The 21,787-nt window shown below is 38.0% G+C and overlaps 2 protein-coding genes across 12 annotated transcripts in view; one reads left to right on the top strand and one right to left on the bottom strand.

The window, feature by feature from the left end:
• samd4a (sterile alpha motif domain containing 4A) overlaps nt 1-3,346 on the bottom strand; it is a 66,339-nt gene extending 62,993 nt beyond the window's left edge. For all 11 annotated transcript variants that reach the window (XR_006822105.1, XR_006822097.1, XR_006822100.1 and 8 more), the window contains exon 1: nt 2,762-3,346. Coding sequence is in view for 2 of the 11 variants with exons in the window: in XM_046031923.1 (XP_045887879.1) it covers nt 2,762-2,957 (196 nt within the window). In the remaining 9 variants the exon portion in view is untranslated. The remainder of the gene's footprint in view (nt 1-2,761) is intronic.
• Nucleotides 3,347-8,731: 5,385 nt separating this feature from the next.
• Nucleotides 8,732-20,806, top strand: ero1a (endoplasmic reticulum oxidoreductase 1 alpha). The gene is made up of 15 exons (XM_046033109.1): nt 8,732-9,105; nt 10,339-10,458; nt 10,590-10,673; nt 10,764-10,805; nt 11,965-12,041; nt 12,169-12,242; nt 12,985-13,105; nt 14,084-14,145; nt 14,261-14,287; nt 14,398-14,490; nt 15,209-15,455; nt 16,192-16,261; nt 17,728-17,814; nt 17,963-18,099; nt 19,301-20,806. Exons 1-15 carry the CDS (start codon nt 9,034-9,036, stop codon nt 19,359-19,361), a joined length of 1,374 nt encoding a protein of 457 aa, XP_045889065.1. The 5' UTR covers nt 8,732-9,033; the 3' UTR covers nt 19,362-20,806.
• The last annotated feature ends 981 nt before the right edge of the window (nt 20,807-21,787 follow it).

Below are 21,787 nucleotides of genomic sequence, written 5' to 3'. Positions count from 1 at the left end.
ATTTAGAGACAAGATGTATCACTCCATAGCTAAAACGAAGCCTTCAACACAGGGTGAAAAGAGGAGCTGCAGCAATGTGCAGTATGACAAAAAATATGGTGTTTTTGAAAATGCAACCATGTAAACCTGTTCTGGTACAACCCATAAATAGGATTTTGACCTGAAAATGAGCATAATACCACCTCTTTAAAAACAGCGAACCAGAAGATGTTTTCTTTGAAAACGCTGCAGACCCGGTGGGCAAAAACAGAGAACTTTATAAAACAATGACACAGACACTTACATTTGGCTTTCTGATTCGGTCTTGCAAGTCAGTCATGCAAAGCAAAACACTGCTACTGACAGAGTTTTGTTTTTTCGGTATTTTTATTAAAATATACATACTTTGTAAATAACTCTTAGCAGTTAGCCTACTGTGCATGTCGCTGTATTTACTTTGCGACGACTCCCACTCTGTTTTCCGCCGCCACTGTATCTTTGTACTCCCATGTGAAGTAACAGTTCCACTTCCTTGTCAGTCGTAGTGGTTATTCATCTATTTTACTTTCTTCTTTTGCCAAATGTTCTCCCGTATTTTTCCCATTCTCACCCGGTATCCTCCCATTTAAATGTTTCCCTGTAAGTCTCCCGTATCATTAAACCTTCATAAAATCAAATACTCTCTCCTCTGGTAAAGCCGGTGGCAGTAGGCCTATGTATAAGATGTAGACTGTGCTACTTGCACAAGGATTAAATAAATAAAAACAACCCACTGAAATGATACAAGGCCTATAGCCTGTAAACCATATGAAATTATAATGAATATAGTAACTATAGGTAATATTAACAGTATAATATGGAATTATCATTGTACTTTTATTTATTAGTTATGACTCCTCTCTCTACCCCCTAAAGCCCCCAAAAAGCGGCTACTTCAGAGTTTATCATCGACTCAGGACGCCTATGCTCCTTCATCTCCTAAATATTTTGGCTACAGCATTTTTTGTTGCAGATTTTATAGTTGAAGTAAATTTATAAAGATGCTGTTTGTTTTATTTTTGTAGTTTATTCCACAAGAAAGCTATATTTGTTAAGCTATAAGATGTTCACAGTAACCAGGCAAAGGCTGCTCTGATTTAAGTCAGAGCGGAATTTGTTGCCCATGTTTCCTTGCAAAAAAATATTATATATATATATATATATATATTTATCATCTGTTAATTTTAATACATTGTTTTAGGGCTAATTAAGTAAATATACAGTATATTGTATAATGCTACATGACAAATAAAAGGCTTCAAATAGACCCAGCGATCAGTGATCGATATCGGCCGATACTGCTTTCAGCAATCGGCCAAAAAAAAAAAAACTGATTGGAGCACCTCTAGACAAAAGTAAGAAGATGTGTGGCTCAGGGAGACAACAAAACAACAGAGATCAAAGCGGGAAACCTATCAGAAACAGGCCCCATCAGCTTGTGTTTATACATATATTTAAGAAAATTTAAATTAATATTGTTATTGCAATATATTATTCAATATCCCAATATCACAGTTTGGCAATATAGTGCAATCCTACAAAAAACTCTGTTGTTGAGTTGTAAGAAGACTTAACCCCCCACCCCCACCGCCTCCCCATGTCATCGATCTGCTTTGATCTCTGACAGCATTAACCAGCCTGACTTTGGGAGCGGTCGACAGAGGAAACTTCATATAGTGTGCTTTGATGTCTGCAGCCTCATATTAAACAATAACACAGACAAGGCTTTATTAACTGCAGCCACTGCCCATTGTAAACTCTGATGGAAACTCTATGTAATGTGTGTGTCACTGCAGGGCAGGGCCATTATGTCAACCCTAGCGTAAGCCGTCAGATGCGTTACTGCATGCAGATTTTGCCATAGGTACACACAGACTGCTCCCTGTCGCAGCAGCGGCGGCAGCAGCAGGAGAACGTCTCTCTATTTTTCCATGAGCCAAGTTGGTTGCCAGGGTTTTTGTTTCCATGGCCACGCTGCAGTCTGATGCAACAAAAACCCACCCAGAACCCCCCTTGGGTGCTTTGGCGCGATACCAACCCTGAGAGAGCTACAGCCCTATAGGCTGGCACCCTCACTGACTGACTGACATCTCCAGTCAGCCACGGTGCCAGCCGAGCTAACACTATACATGACCCCAACCTCCTTCAACAATCACTTACTGACTGGCAACGGTTTGTCTCGTAACATCAATGATTCAGCTATTTATTAGTCTTGATGCATCTGCAGAAAAGTTTTGGACAGGAAATTACTTCTAATGCTTGTGTGGTGCCTGTATGTGTTTTCCTGTTAGTTTTTCCAGGGTCAGGGACTACAGCGCCTTTGGGAAAACATGAATATACTTAGAATTTTTAAATGAGTGGACAATAATAATGAGTAAGATTTGTGAATTGGACCACTGTGTGTCTCTTTGCAGCCTGAAGCAGAAATCACATGACACTAGCTACGGTATTAAATATCATAAAACCTTCAAGTGTTGAAGACGTATTATTGACAAGAGAGGGGAAAAACAACTCTGTCCTCTTTTGTAACAACTGCTGCAAATTCCCAGCAGACTGAAATATGTTAAAATGCACTAAATTAAGTGCTTGTTTTATCTGAGGTGTAACTGTAACAAGAGCAGAATGAGGTTGTAGGAGAAAATGAACTCTGAGAAACAAATGAACCACTGCCTGAAATGCATCACCATCATGTCTCAGTGGACGACGTAGCAGGTGACAGTGTCTGAGCAGCAGGTTGTCCTACCTGGGTTGTTGGCCTCTCCCTCCAGGACCTGCAGTTCGGTGCACTCGGCGAGGGAGTGCTCCAGACAGAGCTGCAGGAAGCGGGCCTGGGTCCGGCTCACCCTCTTCAGCAAGGACAGCAGAGCCACCGTCTGCTCACACTCGTTCCACCCCTTGAACCAGCTGGCAAGCACGCCCACCTGATCGCGAAACATCATGGTCTGCGAGACGGGGTGGAGGGCGACTGGTTGTGGTGGTGCCGGGCTGGGCTGAGAGGTACGGGGACCAACTCACAGAGAGCGACCTCTCCCAGACTTTAAACTGTTGGTTTGGGTAAAACTGATGGAGGATGGCGGTGGTCTTTTCAGCTGACTGGTGATGTTTCTGTGAGCAGGGAGGTCAGTCAGTTGGGGAGGATCAGCTGAAGCACTGTGATGCCATTCTTAGTGTTGTCGCCAGCTGGGACAGCAGTCTCTGTTAGGCTTTCTGGTGCTAAAATTTGTTTCGCCTGCAGCCGGTGCTGAATATATTCCTGCTGGAGGGGTTTCTGCACCGTCTTCTCCTGTCTGATAATCTCTGTTAGAGTATGTGTGGAGGGGGGGGGGGGGGGGGGGGGGGGGGGGGGGGGGGTGAGGTGCTCTTCTAGCTAGGCATTAGGTGATATGAGCTGCTCTGTGCTGCTTAGTCGCTCCCAGAGGGATTGATATTTGATGAGTCAGCTTTCTTCCAGTACACTCTGTGTCACATCAGCTTCAGCCTCACTGGCATTTTTTCTTCAGGGAATCCCTCTTAAGCCTGCAAGAGGATGTTAGAAGTTAGGAGGGGGGAGAAGGAGAAGGAAAAAAATAAAAAAAATACACATTTAACAGACAATGCTCTCTGTGCTCGCTTTGTACACGTCTCTCCCTCCCTTTCATAAATATGCAATGACTTTTACAGTGCACTAGAGAAGAATGCGACAGTCTCCCTGTTGCTTCAGCTCTGCAGACTTTGTGCTGCTGCAATACGAACAAAAAAAAAAAAAAAAAAAAAAAAAAAACAGCCTTCAAAAACTCATACATGCATTTATTGGTCGCCTCCTCCCCGTCGCCTATGTGCATAGGCTTGTGGCATTCACCGCCGAGACAAGAATAAATAATTTTCGTTTCTTGGTATCCACCCATTCCTAAAAATACAGCTGTCGGTAGTTCTGGCGCTGCATCCCAGAATTTTCCAAAGGAAGGACGCCGGGTTGCCGACGGCGGCCGCTGGCAGGGCTATGTGCTGCAGAGACGTTAGCAGCGACTTCCCTCCGTTTATTTAATGACAGGTTAGGCTTATAAACCTGTATTTTAAGCAGAGGATAGGTTGTAGTGGCGAGTTTTTGCCGAATGAACACCGAAGAGTAAGCTAGGAGCAGACTCCGGCTGAGCGTTAGCCGCTGTCTAAAACTGTCACTTTGCTTCATCAGCACACAGGGAATGTCCGTTGGCGGATATCTGTGTGCGTGAGCAGTTTGTACAAAGAAAAACGAGTAAATATAGCCGTATATCTAAACTTATATGCCTTTATCCCTTTTTCCTTATCTATCCAGAACTTCCCCGTGAAAGAGTTGTGTAACAGATGTGACTTTCACTTAAGTTAGCTAACGTTAGTAAAGTTGGCGATAACGACTAACGTTGACTAACGTTAACTAACATTAACGGCGATGGATTCCCAGCGATGTAACGTTAACCGTTGCCATTAACGCAAATTTCAATGTGAAGGCAGGTTAAGGTTAACTTAGGCTGTGATTCTTTCTAGGATAAGTTAACACATTTAAGCCGAAAGGGACAAAAAAAAACAAAAAAAAAAACAACGAGAGCAAACAATCAAACTAACTAACTAACAAAAAAAGATAGAAACTTCTGTTTGCATATTTGAATTGTCAAACGTTTAGTTAACGTGAAAGTGTTACCGAGCTTAACGGTTCTCACCTCCTGGCGCAGTTTGCATCGTTGGGTTTGTCTCAGGACGGGCGACAGGCTCTGGTTTTTCTGGGGGAGCGGTGCCCCTTCACTCCGGGTCTGCGGGATTTGCCATCTTGACTAACTTTTCCTCTGACTCTCCCCAGCAGACGGGCTGCTCGGCGGCTCTGGTCTAACAGCAGCACGGTCAAGCTAGACGGAATGTAGTGCGTGACTTCCGGTTTAAGCTTTCAAAATAAAGAACTGCAGTGCGGCGGAGCCCGATCATTTCCCACAGAGAATTGTAGAGCTAAGTTATTACTAGATTATTGCTTTTTTTTGCTGAGCAACTCCCACAACAATGCAATTTTAAAAAAGCATGACATATATCATCACATAGCTTGTAATATATATTATTGTAAAATACTGCTTATAGCCATTCCATGTCAACCATACCAGCAATCGTTATTACTATTACTTTCAAATTTACTACTACTATTTATCATAACATTTCTGTTAATAAGTAAAATACTGTACATATCCACACCTTAGTATATGATCCACACTGATTTATAATTATATTTTATAGTTCTATCCATTCCATGTCAACCCTACAAGTACTATTTTACTATTACTTTCTAATTCACTACTACTATTTATAGTTAGATTTCTGGTAATACTTTAAAATACTGTATATATCCACACTGATTTATATTAATATTTCTATCTATTCTATGTCAACCCTACCAGTAATCATTATTACTATTATTTTCTAAATCACTACTACTATTTATCAAGACATTTCTGTTAATACTGTAAAATACTGTACATATCCACACCGCTTTATATTTATATTTTAGATTTAGATTTTTAGTTTAGTATGTTTGTTACATTTTCTTCTTGACTACTTTCTGTTATTATTTGTATTCCGTATACCTTGATATGCAAATGAGCAATTTGGTAACAAAGAATTTGTGAAACTGTGCCTCTACCTTTTTTCTGTACAGTTTAACGCTTTAATCAATACATATTTTTTTTGCATTTTTAACTATTGTTAAAAGCATGAAATGGTATTAAATTTGGTGAAGAGCACATTATGACTTGTTTAGGACTCGAAACTCAAAGTTTAGGACTTGGGACTTGACTTGGAACGTGTCGATGTTGACTTGAGACTTGACTCGGACCTGCTTGTCTCAACTTTGGACTTGACTTGGGAGTTGAGTGCTAAGTCTTGAGACTTATTTGTGACTTGGTCCCACCTCTGCCAAAAACTGTATGAAGAAAATTCTTTAAATTTGTTTTTTTAAAATTACAATGTCAGACATAAAATTTCTAAGTTATCAGAGATTGGACTTTAGATAAAATAAAGACAATGATGGTCAAACAGACAGGCTATACATCTCCTTATCATGTTTTTATTTTATTTTATTTTTTTTACAGTGCACTATATATATTTTTAAAACAAAACAAAATACACCCACTTACTCTCACTATTTTGGTGTTTATTGCGGTGTTCCAATCTCCAAACAAAACTTATTTTGAAGGCAGGATCATTTAACTTCCGGCAGCGTTACGGCCGCCTTGGCCCAGAGAGGCTCGCGCTGCTCTTTTCCACATGCTAATCATTAACAGCGGAGCATTACGTCAGGGGCTTGGCAGCGCGAGGAAGCACCAAAATAGAGAGAGAGAGAGCGAGTCGCGGCCAGCCGACAGAGAGGGGGGGAGAGACCAGCGATGTAATTGCAAGAAAATTCAAGAAAAGAAGCGTTTCCACAGTAAATAAAGTCCACATCCTAACAGGGATGGAGCAGAATGTTTAAACAGTACACTGTGTTAAGCAGAGCTGCTCCTTAGTATAACTTGTAAAGCACTAGGGGGGTGTTTGTGTTTGTAAAACAGCTGTCTGGTTGTTGGTTTGTTGATGTTGTTGGTCTGATGTTTGCTGTATGACACACTATGAATTTCAGAAAAGGACTAATAAATATCTATCATCTATCAGATGATAGATATTACACTTTACAGCTTTATGCTTCCAATACATTTCAGAGAGAAACATTACAATATACGTTTCACTCCACTAAAGCTACTCACTGGTGAAATGTAACTAGGCCTAGTACATTTACTCAAGTAGCTCAACTGTACCTGAGTAGGCCTACAAATTCAAGGTACTTGTACTTTACTTTCACTTCATATTAGAGGCAACTGTTTTACTCTTTTCTATTTGTCTGATAGTTACTTTACAGATTAAAAATGTCCATACCCTTCCTGTCCAGTTAAAACAATTCATCTCCAAATTTGATGATGTTGAATTTAAATGTTTCTGATAAACTGAAGGATAAAGTGTTTCTTTATGGGCGGATAAACTTCTCCCATTCTTAAGATAAATAAACAATTTAAAAAATGAAAAATACACTGAAGCTGAAAAGAGGGCTGTTTTTCTGTTTTTCTCATGAAAAGTTGACTTTTTAGATCATGAATCAGATAAAACTCCAGAAACAACTCCAACAACATTAAAACTAGAATCTGGATCAGTTTTACTGGCCATGTATGCATTCACATGAAAGGAATTTGAGTTCAGTTTTACGTTGCTCTCAATGTACATACACAGAAATATGCATACATGCAGCTAACAAAAAACAAGCTTGACAAGGTAAAGTGTTTACAAGGTAAACATTAAACTATCTGTAGTAACAGATTACTAAATATATATATGCTGAAATAATAAGGTAACTGGTTGCTTTATTCTACAGGTGAATATGAGAGTATACTGGATGCACAGTTTAGGTAGATTTGTGTTAGAGCGATGACAGTATAGTATTGAAATTATTATTGAAACTATGCAAATAATTCTAATTTCTTTTATTTTAGTCCTCTATATACTCTCTCCAATACACAGCAGATATAATACTATATGTTGTGTAGATAATGGATATTTTGTACCTGCATTTCTGTACATTTACTGTGTAATATAGGTAATGTTTGAAATTATTTCTTAAAATCTTTCACATTCACATCCGTTCAGTTTTTATGTACCATATATCTGGAACAAACTCCAAAAATCCAATAATACAATTTTGCTGTAACTGTAAGTTCTTTTAAATCAAGGCTGAAGACTTGCTGCTGCCTTTTATTTAATCAAATCTAAGGTTTTTGATTAATAAACTGCACTGTGACTTTAACTCTGCTGTTTAATCTTGTTTTTTATGTAATTCTTTTAAAAAATTGAATTTAAATGCATTGTTATATTTCCCTGTTGCGTTTATGTTTTATGTAAAGCACTTTGAATTGCTTTGTTGTTGAAATATGCTAAAGAAAATAAACTCGCCTTGCCTTAAATGCTCAGTCAAAAGGAATGCCCTGCAACTTTAAGCCCATGCAAGTATATAAAAACGAAGCCAAACAATGCACATAAACAAAATGATGAAAACTAAAAACGTTTTATGTATTATAAAAAACACTAACACTTTTTATTTGTTAGATTAGATTTAGTCACACCACTGTATTCATGTTTTTATTTGATTTTTTGTATTTTAATAAACTCTTGACTGATCACACAGTTATATTATCTGGCAGATTACACATAATATTACAGTTTTACTCACTTACTCGTGTGAAATGGGCGGGCTGTCCCTTTACATTTTTAATTAGTATCGTTTTGCTCCACCGTGTGTCTGACTTTTGGAATTACATTATATAGATTTTAAACTGAGCTGCCCACAAGCACATGAACATTTAAATTAACTGTACAGCTGTACGGTTATCAGCACGTTTACAGCATAGACTGTATATAAAAAGGTTTACAGATTTAAAAAAAAACATTTAATGAAAATAGGCCTACTGACATTATCCTGTAGTAAAATAATTTGATATATCAGTGTGGAAAACGTTTGCTTGTACAAAATATCCACAGCCTAATATTAAATTCTAAATATATTTGTGGGTATTTTTTTCTTTGTAGGTATTTATGTTATATTGAAGTCCAATGACGTTTACTGCTGCAGTCTAGTAGGATTTATTTTGGACATGCTGGAGGTTTCAGTCGGATTGTTTTGTGAGCGAACAGGAAGAAAATACACTTCAGTTTAAAAGCCTAATTAAGCTACAGACTTCTGGGATTCGCCTGTTTAAATGTGAACACACACCAGGAGGATCGACGTGATTACGGTCTCACGATTAAAGCTGCTGATCAATTTGTCACGTATCGCACGTAGCAGGCTGGAAATGACAGGAAGTAAATATCAGGAAGCAAAACTTCGCATCAGAACTGCCTCCACCCAGCGTGTCCTGTTAATAAGGAGGTGAAGCTCTGCTCTTACATACAAACATACAAACATACATACAGAGTGTGGTGTATTTTGTAGAGGTCGCTATGAAGCTGGTGGTCTTCCTGCTGCTCCTCCTCCAGGTGTCCGGATCTGCAGACAGCAGCTGTTTCTGTCAGGTGAGCGACTCACAGTACGTGACATAAATACTATATAATAATGATAATAATAACAAACCCTAATCTTTAGTTTTATTCAGCAAAATTCAATATCCTGCCTGCCAATCTTCAATAGGCAACACCTGTGTGCTGTGACATCCAGCTGCTGGAGCACCATGTGTTAAATGTCAAATTAATTATAAGGAACACGCATATATGTCATACGTGCTTTTTATTTCTATGTAGTAGTTGTAGTGTCAGGATTTATGTCAAAATTGGAGGATTCCTACTTTTACAATAGGTGTCTGGTCTGTCAGATAAGAAACCAGCTAGAGCAGAGTGATGATGAACACTCATGTAATGCAGACAAATCATCAAACATCATAGGTGAACATGAGAGGTGAAAATGAACATGTAACACGCCAAATCTGTTGGTATAGAGAGTTATTTTGTTAACACACAAGGTCTTTAATGTCCTTTAATACAGAATCAGAATCAGCTTTACTGGATTCCTTTATAAGAAATGTACTTTGGTGTTGTTGTGCTTAATATTCACCATAGTAGGTAGAAAAATATAAGAAAGCTAAAGATAGAGACAGTACTGCAGGTCAAGTAATGATTAATATAAAAGTGACAATAAGATATCAAAAGATAAAAGAATAATAAAGAAGATGTACAATGAGGTTGTTGTTTAAAGTACAGTTAGGGCAATACATTGTACAAAAAAGTATGAGAGTCAGTGTCAGTGGGGGTCCCGGGCCACAAACCTTACATTATCATGTTGACAGGTAGTGTTTTAATGCAAAATCTTAATTTTAAAAAGTAACCAGTAATTAAAGCTGTCAGCAGTAAAAAAAAAAAAAAAAAGTACAATATTTCCCACTGAAATGTAGTGGAGTACAAGTACCTAAAAGTTGTACCTAAAATTTAACTTGAGTAAAAGTTACTTTTAACCACTTCCAATAATTCAGTACACTCCTAACAAAGAGGGAGTTAATTTATCTTATTTTCCACAAATCAGGTGATAATCATTTACATTTATTCATTTAGCTGACGCTTTTATCCAAAGCGACTTACAATTGCTATACGTGTCAGAGGTCGCACGCCTCTGGAGCAACTAGGGGTTAAGAGTCTTGCTCAGGGACACATTGGTCTCTCACACCAAAGGCATGTGTCTTATCCACTGCGCCACCACCCCAGACCCAGTTGTTAATCTGTTGTTTGTGTTTTTTCCCCCCTCCCCGTCTCATTCAGGTCACAGGTGACCTCGATGACTGTACTTGTGATGTGGAAACCATCGATAGCTTTAACAATGAGCATCTTTTCCCCAAACTTCAAACTCTTCTGGAGTCTGACTATTTCAGGTTCTACAAGGTAAGGTGAACTGATGAACACGCGAGGCTTTAAACTTGTGGGCTCCCCGTTTTAATATAGTAAAACAAGCCCACACACACACACACACACACAGATTAACTGGACTTGTGTTGGGACTTGATCCTCTGCAGGTGAACCTGAATAAGCCGTGTCCGTTCTGGGAGGCCAGCAGTCACTGCGGTCTGAAGGACTGTGCTGTGAAGCCCTGCTCTCCTGTGAGTTCCCCCTCTCTTCTACCTGCTGTAAACAAATCCGTCACCTTTGTCATTCACACCAGACTGACTAAAACTCTTGTCTGTACACAGAACGAGGTGCCGGAGGGGATCCGATCGCCCTCGCACAACAAGGTGAGTCAGTCAGGATCGGCTTAAGCGAACTGGCAGTCTGGGGTCCATCAGTCAGACAGGTCCTTGAATGAACTGCCCGTGTTTACTCTCTCTGAGATCTGGTTTCATTTAAAATAACTGTGTTGTGTGTGTTTGTACAACTTTTTTTTTTTTATCGTACCCATTAGCAGCTAAATCTCCAGATGTTTAAACCATGAGCTGGGGGAACTGTTGATTTGGGGATGCGGTAATGAAAATAAAAAGTAATTTAAGTAACACCCATACAAACATACTTTATTATTCTTATATATCTTATTGTCAGTTTTATAATTTATATTTACGATTCTTGATCTGCAGTACTTGCTTTAACTTTCTTATATTTTCTACCCACTATATTTATTTTTATGCACCAAAATACCAAAACATATTCTTTGTATGTGTAAACCTGCTCAGCAATAACACATATTGAGACTGTAACAGCAAATGTTGGGTTGCTATGCAAACTTTATGGATTTACAGGAGAAGGAAATATAACAAAGAATTGGGATTGTAAAAAAAAAAAACCAACAACAACACACATAAAACATTTTGGGCTAATTAACAAATACATTTATTAATAGGATTAAAGGGCTTAATGAAAAAAGTGAAGGGATTACAAACATTTATAGGAAACACCTTTTATAAAATTACATTTGAGCAAGTAACAAATTGCATAATTTAGAGGCACTCTAGCAAAGGTTAGGTGTTACAACAAATGATAATTTGGGAGATGCTATATTAATTGCTATATATACGGGATTTGCGGTGCTTTTAACTCATTTTTGGGATTCTGAAAAAGTTTAACTTTGGGGATTGTAACAAGAAACAATTCCTAAGAATTGTATTTCTCTTGATTTTGGGCTGTAATAGTGTTTTGGGATTGAAGAATTGCAAATTTTAGGATTGTAAAAAGTACTTGGTATCATTGAAATGATTCTTCAAAGGTGTTCAACAGTCCTTTGAATACATCACATCAGGAGTTTAGTTTATTATACCATAGTGCGTAAAGAACAATGAATCAGGCTCTTGAACTCTTTCTTCTTTCACTCGGTGCAGCTTTCAGAGTCATTATTTTGCTCAAATTACAGTTAAGAGTAAATAATGATTTTATTTGTGTGTGTGTGTGTGTGTGTGTGTTCAGTATTCAGCAGAAGCAAACAAACAGCTAGGTGACTGTGAGCAGGCGGAGCATCTCGGCGCTGTAGATGTCTCTTTAAGGTGAGTGCTGTCAATCAAGAGAACAGAAGATCACTGAGCAAACATTACAGACAATACACGCGTTGATAAGTTCGTGTGTAACATAATATGTAGAGGTTGACAGACTCTCTCTGTTTTCATTTTACAGTGACGAGACCAGAGAGGCTCTGCTCAACTGGAGCAAACACGATGACGAGGCAGAGCGCTTCTGTGTGGTTGACGGTACAATTTAATCAATTAGTTGATCACATGACCGACTGAACAAACCGCAAAAGCAAACATTCATGTATTTTGATTACTAACGCTGTAGTACACTTTACCATATCCCGGATATAAAAGTATAGATACAAACAAATGTTTTGACACAGACCTGCTGATTGACACATTTATCTATTCTTTTCTAAGTTTTTTATTCTAGGGACATAATAATGGCAAACATATTTAGAGAACATAATGTAAGGAATATTTTTAAGGAACATGATGACAAGTATATGAAATTACTAGGGGACATAATTGAAAGAATATGGATTTTATGATGATAAAATACACATTTCTGTGAATATAAATGGAAATAATACATACATTTTAGAGAATGTGAAGATAAAATGCAGTATTTATCATTTTTAGGAAAACATAAGTGAGAGTGTAAAAAATGTTTAGTGACTACTTTAGGGAACGGGATTAAAGGAATGAATATATCATTTTTAGGTAATATAATGAAACACAAATTCCTTTTGTACTGGATTTCTTAACAAGTTTATTGCTATTCAACCTTATGTATTATTATAACGCTACACAGGTGTCTGCTAGTGTGTAAATCTCATATTCTGAACAAAGCAGACTCCCTACATGCTTCACATATTCCTCCACCTTTTTACTTTTTGTTTTCCCTGGTTTGGATTGCACTTACTGCTGACAACAAGATGTTAGACTTACAGCTGACTAAAATGTTGCTGTGTCTCAGACGAGCAGTCACCAGACTCCCAGTATGTCGACCTGCTGCTGAACCCAGAGCGCTTCACGGGCTACAAAGGACCAGAGGCCTGGCAGATCTGGAACAGCATCTATGAGGAGAACTGCTTCAAGTAAACACAATTGCAGCTCAGATTAGTGGAGAACACTCTCTTTAGATTTTGTATTTTACATAAAGAACTCCATCCCAAAACACAATTAAAATCTTAACGTCAGCACGCTAACATGCTCAAATGTGACCTGACAGTGAGGCTAGATGATATATCAGAGGATTACCAAAGTTATTACAATTCATCCTGAGGGGAACATGAATGTCCATCCAATAGTTGAGATATTCACTTTGAAACACAAATGTCAACCTGCTGGTGATGCTAGTGAGTTCGGGGATCACCAAAGTCATTAGGATTCTTAGGAAACTGATAAATGAAGCAGAGGTGGAAGATGTATTCAGATCCTTTATTTAAGTGAAAGTACTCATGCCACACCTTACTTTAGTAAAAGTGTGTAAGATTATCAGTAAATGAAGTTAAGGTAATAGAAATAAAAGTACCTAGTGCAGTAGGAATCTGATGTTTCTGGATTAATATTACTGCTGCTTTAACGTTTATGTTCCATTTTACTGATGTAAATGTTGGAGGTTGAGCTCATTTTAACTACTTTATATACATTGATGGGTAGTTTAATCTACATCAACGCATCGTATTCTATAAGATCATCAAATGTTGGAGTGTCGCTTCTTTAAAAGTGAACTTTCCAGCCCCGTTTTCAGCTTTGTGACGAAGAATTTTCCAGCTAGTCCAATAGTCCATAGTTTATTTGGCTGAAGAAGGAGGAAGATTATCACTAACACTCAAATTCTAACACTGGACATTCACTGGGTATGAAAAGTTGTAATCTGAAAAAGAACTAGTAACTGAAGTACCGGTGGTCAGACTGTAGTGCAGTTAAAAGTAAAATATTTGCCTCTGAGATGTAGTGGAGTAGAAGTATAAAGTTGCATACGATGGAAAAACTCAAGGAAAGTAAAAGTAACTCAAAATTGTACAGTACTTGAGTAAGTTTTACTCTTTCTCTTTCCTTCCCCCTCACAGACCATATACTATCAAGCGACCAATAATTCCCGACGCGTTCCACATCGGCTCAGGAAGTGAAGGTAAGCGGCCTCTGCTGTCACATCACACCACGATTCACCTCATTAGGAATGAGAATTCTTACCGGGTCTCTGAAAACAACAATGTTGGGTTTATTTTATTTATTTGTTTTTACAGCAAAGACGTTCTACAGCTGGCTGGAAGGTAAGCTGGCGTTTCACCTGAAGATGTTTGGCGCAGGGAAATGCTGCGTTGTTTTTTTTTTTGTCCACTTCTTGGTCTACTCCCGCTGCTCGTGTCTCTGTGTCTCTCAGGCCAGTGTGTAGAGAAGAGAGCTTTCTACCGGCTCATCTCCGGCCTCCATTCCAGCATCAACATACACCTGAGCGCCAGATACCTCTTGGATGGTGAGACACTCCAACACTTGCACAAACCCTCACGGTCATTTGTTCTCCATCCCCTTTTTGTTAAAGTCAGCAGCAAGACAGAAACAGGACTGAATGTATGTAATTTATACTGTCAATACTTAAAAAAATAACAGACTAATCTCAAATAATAGCTGGGAAAATAATGAAGAATAAAATGACCTGTACTATATTGGCTCGACTGAAATACTCCTCTTACTGACTGATAGTCTGAGTCATGATTGCGTCTACTTTGCGGCTCTTTCACAATGTTTAAAGCACCGTTAATGGCATTCAATACTTACACAATAACATTTAAAAATTCCAGTGAAGAGAAAGGATTACGCCACGCTGAACAAGTGGGAGGCTTTTAATATAAAATAGTTGCAGCAAACCGTAGTCACAGGAGAACAGATCAGAAAACAGGGAGTTGCCTTGTTTAAACATTAGATACTCTAATAAAGACCTGTCTCTACTATCAAAGGCCTAAATAAAGTTTATTTTTATTAAATGTCTCCAGTTTAGGTCAATTAACATTCTGCCTATCATTCTGGCGGTACCTTCATAGTTAGCGTACAAATATCAAACTGGTATGAATCCTCTCATCTAACTCTCATAAAAAATATCTTTTCCTTTAATGAACTGTCCTGTCTTTATCCAGTACAAACAGAGTCTATGTTGTTATTTACTCCTAACCTTCCCTCTCTGTTTACCCCTTTAGACAGCCTGTTTCAGAGCAAGTGGGGTCACAACGTGTCGGAGTTCAGACAGCGTTTTGACTCGGAGCTGACGGCCGGAGAGGGCCCCAAGAGGCTCCGCAACCTCTACTTCCTGTACCTGATAGAGCTGCGAGCGCTGGCCAAAGCTCTGCCGTTCTTCCAGCAGCCTTCTTTCCATCTGTACACCGGCCGACCTGAGGAGGACCAGAAACACAAAGAGCTGCTGCTGCACATCCTGCAGCTGGCCAGGTCAGTCTGAGGCCCGATACTGAGCCTAGAACAGAGCTGTTATCAGGTTCCCAGTAGCTCTGGATTTAATATAGTCCCTTTTTTTCTCAGTTTATTTTAGTCTAGAGTTCTACATCGGTATTCATTCTGCTCTATAATGTTCTTTTGTGTGCAATTTCAAATTAAAAAGGAAAAACCTAAATAAAAGAGTGTAGAAACAGAATCAAATGCAGATGCCTCTGTGCACCATGGCTCACTGAACAGTTTGCTGGATTTTAAAATTATGTGAATAAAATGCTACGGCTTTAAAGTCACCAGAGCCCAGCCCAGTTTCACAACTATGGAAGATTGTGGATCAATGAGTAAGACAATGCTTTCAACTAACATCCCCATGACACCTAATGATATTATGTAAACTGCTGTATGTTCTTTTGTTATGTCTGGCTGTGTTTGTGTTTCTTTCTATCTGCTGTACTCAGGTCTCTCTTGCAAAATAAATCTTTAACTCAAAATTGATTAAATTAAGGTGGAATATATAAATGAGGGAATATCTTGTGGAGGAACAGGATTCATCCCCCTAATACACCGTTCCACAGGGACGCATTGAAGCTGTTCATTTTATAAAGGTGCTAGTGGTGGGAGCAACATATAGATTGCACCCAGTGACATTAACATTTATTAACTTCTCATCAGTGCTGCTGTCATATTTATTGCATAACCTGGCAGTTTGTGGTGACTTTCCTGCACACTCTTCCAGATCTTTCCCTCTGCACTTTGATGAGACGTCACTGTTTGCTGGGGATGAAATCGAAGCGGCCAAACTGAAGGTCAGCAACCATTTATAACCCTTTTGAACCCGGAAGCCGTAGATTGAAAGTCGTGAACAGACTGATGACTTCGTATTCAAAGAGAATACTACTGAATTTATCAAGCAAGGGCTGTTTAAGCTCATATACCATACAACTTCAATTAATAGCCCTGGCTTTTATTTCCTTTAATCACTGACCCAGCCTGTTTGGGACAGGCGTCCGTATGGGACAGGACTTTAATTCCTTTTCCACAAAACTCTTGCTCAGCAAAGAGAGGAAATAGTCTACTATCAAATTGTTCATTTAAATACCAGTATGAATATTACTTCATAAAAACTAGGCTATCTAATGACATATAAATTATGAATCATCCAATTGCTCCAGCTCAGAGAGAGAGCGAATCGACCTCATGCACAGAGGGAGAGAAATCCGTATCAAAATACTGGCAGCCTACCTTAGAAAGGATGAAAGGTGAAGATTACCTTAATTATTTCAACTTGGATTCATTTTTATTTTGATCAGTGGACCCTTACGGACTAAAGTAATATAAATAATCAAGGAATGGACACATATTCAGACTTTATGACTGTGATGTGTAGCATGTCCATATTGACATAAGTTTAAACTTTTATATTTGTGCGTGCAATCTAAGCAGCTTAGAAATAGCACAAGCTAGTGACCCGGTGGGCTTTTAGGAGTTTTTTTAACATCTATGGAACTACTATATACTAAAAAAACAGACCAGGCGTCTAATTGAGTCCTGCGTTTAATTGTCAAAACGTGTGGCTACACCAGGCCAGTAAGAGGGACAGGAGTCTAATTGGGACAAAGCTTTTAATTAAAGTTTTACGTTAATTGAAAACTAGACTCTCTTCTTTTGTTTCAAGAGAAAGTTAATTAAGTAAAGAAGAGTTCAGCCTCTAATTAAATATATCTAATCACCCTAGTTTTATACAGTCCGTGATTTACATTTATTCATTTAGCTGACGCTTTTATCCAAAACGACTTACAATTGCTGTTTAGGCCGCACGCCGTTGAAGGACACAGCAGGGAGTTGAACCCGGGTCTCTCACACCAAAGGCATCCATCTTGTCCACTGCGCCATCACCACTCATCTGAAGTCGGTCCTGAAACTAAAAACAACGTGACTTCTCAACCTCCTCCCAAATACTGACATTGCTCTCAGAAATATTCTGTCCAGTTTCCGAATTTATATCAATGAAGTGTTTTTGAACCAATAATTCCAAAAGTGCGATTTAAGAGTCTTTATTGCCTGGATATTTATTACCAGGAAGCATTTAGAGGGAGTTTACAGGTTTTGTGGAAACCTTTTATTTAAATATTAAATGAGGTTGCAGTGAATCGATAAAATATTAAAACTGATTAAGAAAGGGATAAAGTGACTCTGGTGTTCTTTGTTATAGTTTTAACACATTTCTTTGGCCACCAAAATGACATGTTTCCTTCTGCTGTGTTAACGCCAGGAGGACATCCGACTGGCCTTCCTCAACATCTCCAGGATCATGGACTGTGTCGGCTGCTTTAAATGCCGCCTGTGGGGGAAACTGCAGGCGAGTCAGGAGGGCTTGAGAACATTTTGTTATATTAATGATGTTCAGTGTGGGAAATGGTATAAACTGTGGGTAAATGTTATGCAGTCAAACCAGTATGTGTTTTGCTTTCCTTGTTTTGATCTCTGTGTCTCTCTCTCCTTATCAGACTCAGGGATTAGGAACGTCATTAAAGATTTTGTTTTCAGAGCGACAGATTGAAGCTCTTCCCACGTCCAGCCACCAGCGACCCGGTTTCCAGCTCAGCCGACAGGAGGTCGTCTCTCTGCTCAATGCCTTTGGAAGGTGAGAGACTCATCATATGATAATTTGCACCATCTGTGAAATAACGTTTATGTTATTTTAAAAGAAACTCAGAGCAGCTGCTCACAGATAAACAAAAATACAAAGGGTTGTATTTGTTGCACATGCATTTTTTTTTCAGCACTTGGTAACTGAAAATGATTTGTACATGTTCCTCAGGTGATTGTGTTCTTAAAACGTAACTCATTAACTAAGTAATTGTTTATGGCAATATCATGTTATGTCATTTTCTGAAATGGTGCGGGCAGAAACCCTTCATGTGTTTGCCCTCCAGGACATTTTTCTTCTTACAGGAAATTCAGACTCATTTCCATTAACAGTAGCTCACCTTGTAGAGCGCTACTCTACTGTCACTGTCAAATAAAGCAGGAAAAAACTATTTTTGAAACGACTAAAGTTTGTTAATCGATGCAAACAACGAAATGTGTGGATTGCGTCGACTCGAGCAAGACGATGACCTGGTCTTTAACTAACCTGAACCAAAATAATTTGAAACTTCTTGTATGACACCACGTTACACCCTGATCTCATCTCTGATCCCTTGGCTATGGAGTAGATCCCCCGATCGATCCCTGTTGATCTGTAATTGTGAGTTTAATGGTTTATAGCATGACCTGCTTGTAGCCGCTCATTATGAGTTCTTTAGCTTTGTCAAGTCTCTTTTTATCCTTAAGTTCTCAGATTTCTTCATTTCCATAAAGATGGTCTTCAAACTGACCGTTTCACCCTCCTCCTTGTTTCAGTGGTTCCTTATAGCCGGGTTAGCAGTGAAGCATTGTGGCTAACGTTAAGAGTTTCTTTTGGATGTATTTTAGAATTTGAAAATTTTTTTTTTCCATTACAGAACAAGCATCTATGGAGTTGTATTAATTTATTTTTTTTAGTTTTAATTCTTCTTTTAGTTCAGTTGCAGGGATCTTTTCCTACCATACGCTGCCTCACTTGTTCTTACCAGATATCCATGCAAAACTCTATAGATTGTTGAAACTTGAAACTCAATCATGGTGGATTTTACACCAACTCTCAGTGAAACCCTCATTTAATCTGGACATTAACCAAAGAACCGAGCCTTGGGGAAAAACTGGAGTTAGAGTATATTTGAGTCAAAACTAGAATTCAGTTACTGTGTACACTCCCCCTCTCTCCCCCGGGGATAACTGTCTCTTTGTGAAATGTCCCACAGAATTTCCACAAGCATCAGAGAGCTGAAGAACTTCAGATCGCTGCTTGCAGAGGAGCAGTGACGATGTCCAGACAAGTCCGGCTTCACCCGTCGCCTCTTCTGCCTTAGTCCTGCTGAAATATCAAGTCAGGGATTACCATCAAAGTTTAACATGAAGAAAGATCAGGGCCCTGGTCTTCAAATGTGGCTTAACCAATTCAGGCTAACATTCTGTTATGGGGCTGAAATAATCCTGTTTTTTATGCTCATCCAGCTAATGTGGTTCCTGGATGAAGTTATCTTGAATAACAGTGCACTTTATATTTTGAAATAAAGGTAAAATAGTTGAAACTGTGATCAGCATTCATATTATTGGCTTAGTTCTGATCACGTGATAGCAGTTACATGAGGTGGGAAACCCTCCCAGCATGCACTGGGGCAATAGATTAATGGACGCAAGTCTTTTTACGTGTATTTGCATTTTATGTGTTTTTGCATAATTTATTTCCTAAATTGTGCTCCAAAATGTTTCCACTCTGTAAAACATTAGATGTTATCAGTGAATTTGGTCAGAAATTAGTTAATTTTTATCTTTTTGCTCAAAGTGCCTCAAAGTCTTTGGTTTGTTTTTGTTGTTTTTTAAACTTATTTATTTTAAATTAGTTTTTTTCATGTATAAGTAGACTTTAGGTAACTCTTCATTATGAAAATTAAATTGTGGTAATTGCATCAAAAGATCACAGTGGTTTCCCAATAGCCTGCATGTTCTCATTTAAAATCAACACTCTTTCATTATAAATCTAAGAAAGCAACCATTTTGTTTTTGGAAATGACTTAATGTTGTTTGGGGTTATGACAATGGTTCGAGTTTATTTGTAGACACGCTTCGAAGAACAACATCAACAAAAAAAATCCAGACTCGTGTCAAATCGTCAACTTTCTAATCGTATGAAGAACGAGGCCCTGCTTTCAGTAGCTGAGTGGAGACTCCTGAGTTCATTTTTCTGTAAAGAATCGAGTCCTTTTTCTTGCATTAAAATGAAATTTGAAGTTTTGACAAGTCCCACTTTTGGTAATATTTCAACCTTCTTCCAGGTGCCTGACATTGCTATTGTGTTTAAAGAACTGTGAGTGAGTGAAACTGTAATAATGTAATATTAGGAGAGACTGAAGAGTGTAAATTGCTCTAATGGTAATATTTTTAAAATTGAAATGACTATTCTGCTTCTTTATATGAAAATGTGCTTTGACTAATTAAATAATTGCAGATAATGTTCATGCATGAACTGAACAAATTACAGCACAGTGGCCGATTTCACTGTGTTGTTGTGATTACACTGGTGTCCTGAGGGCGGCGCTGCTTGTAAAATAATGTTCACTGATAAACGAAAAATATAATTTGCTTTGGAAAGTCTTCATTGAATGCAAAGAACATGTGCAATGTGATACGTTGAAGAACTGTATGGGAATTAAATGAATATATTTTTATTTGATGATTTTCTTTATAAATATCATATGTTTTCATAAGGCCATGTTCCTTAATCTGTGTGTGTGTGTGTGTGTGTGTGTTTTATTAACCCAGTTCTATTGTGGGTCTGGTTAATGGTGCCTTCAGGTACACCTCGAGAATTCAAATCTCCATGTTACAGCTTGTTCGTTGACGTTTATTTAAGATTTTAAAAATGTTTTTAATCAACACTGAAACGTGTTTGCATGCTGGTGGTAAATTTTAATAATCTGTCAAGACAGATCACAAAACATTTGTAGATTACATGAATAAAATTTGATGCACATAGAATTTCTTATTTGCTGATAACTGGCTGATAACTGAAACTGTTTGCTTTGGAGGAAAAGGAACATTATGATAGTTTGTTTTTTGTTTTTTTTTACAATTTACAAGCCAACTCATCTTAGCATGAGGTGAATTTGCTTATTCATCCACTAATATTGATACTTTTTGTTTGCAGGATTATGTAGTTATTTCTTTAACTTACATGACCATGGATCCTACAAGCATGCAATAAATTGATATGTTAAATATATGTGTTTTTAAATATCAACTACTAATGATAATGTCCAGTATACTATTTTTGTTTTGGAGGTAAAGAAACAATATGAAGTTACAAGCTAATTTACAGGCATAAGATAAATTGTCTTGTTAAATAAACTTAATTTTAAAATATACATTATTAATAACCATTTAAATTTTTCTATGTTTGGAGGCAAAGGGAGTTTATATCATTTTTGATAAATTATTTTTACAATTTACAAGCCAATTTATGAGCACGATATGAATTAGCTTATGTTTGGAGGGAAGGGGAAAGGTAGACTATATAGTTTTAATTTGTCTTCCTCATTTGAAAGCCTATTTATCTTACATGCATGTAATAAATTTGCTAAATAAATGTATATATCAACTACTGATGATTATCTCAACTATACTATTGATGCTTTGGACATAAAGGAGCGTTATTAAGTTTTTGTAGTTGCTTTTACAATTTTCAAGCT

The sequence above is a fragment of the Micropterus dolomieu genome, linkage group LG20, assembly GCF_021292245.1.
Source record: "Micropterus dolomieu isolate WLL.071019.BEF.003 ecotype Adirondacks linkage group LG20, ASM2129224v1, whole genome shotgun sequence".
NCBI classification, from domain to species: Eukaryota; Metazoa; Chordata; class Actinopteri; order Centrarchiformes; family Centrarchidae; genus Micropterus; species Micropterus dolomieu.
This window is presented reverse-complemented; position numbering and strand designations above follow the sequence as displayed.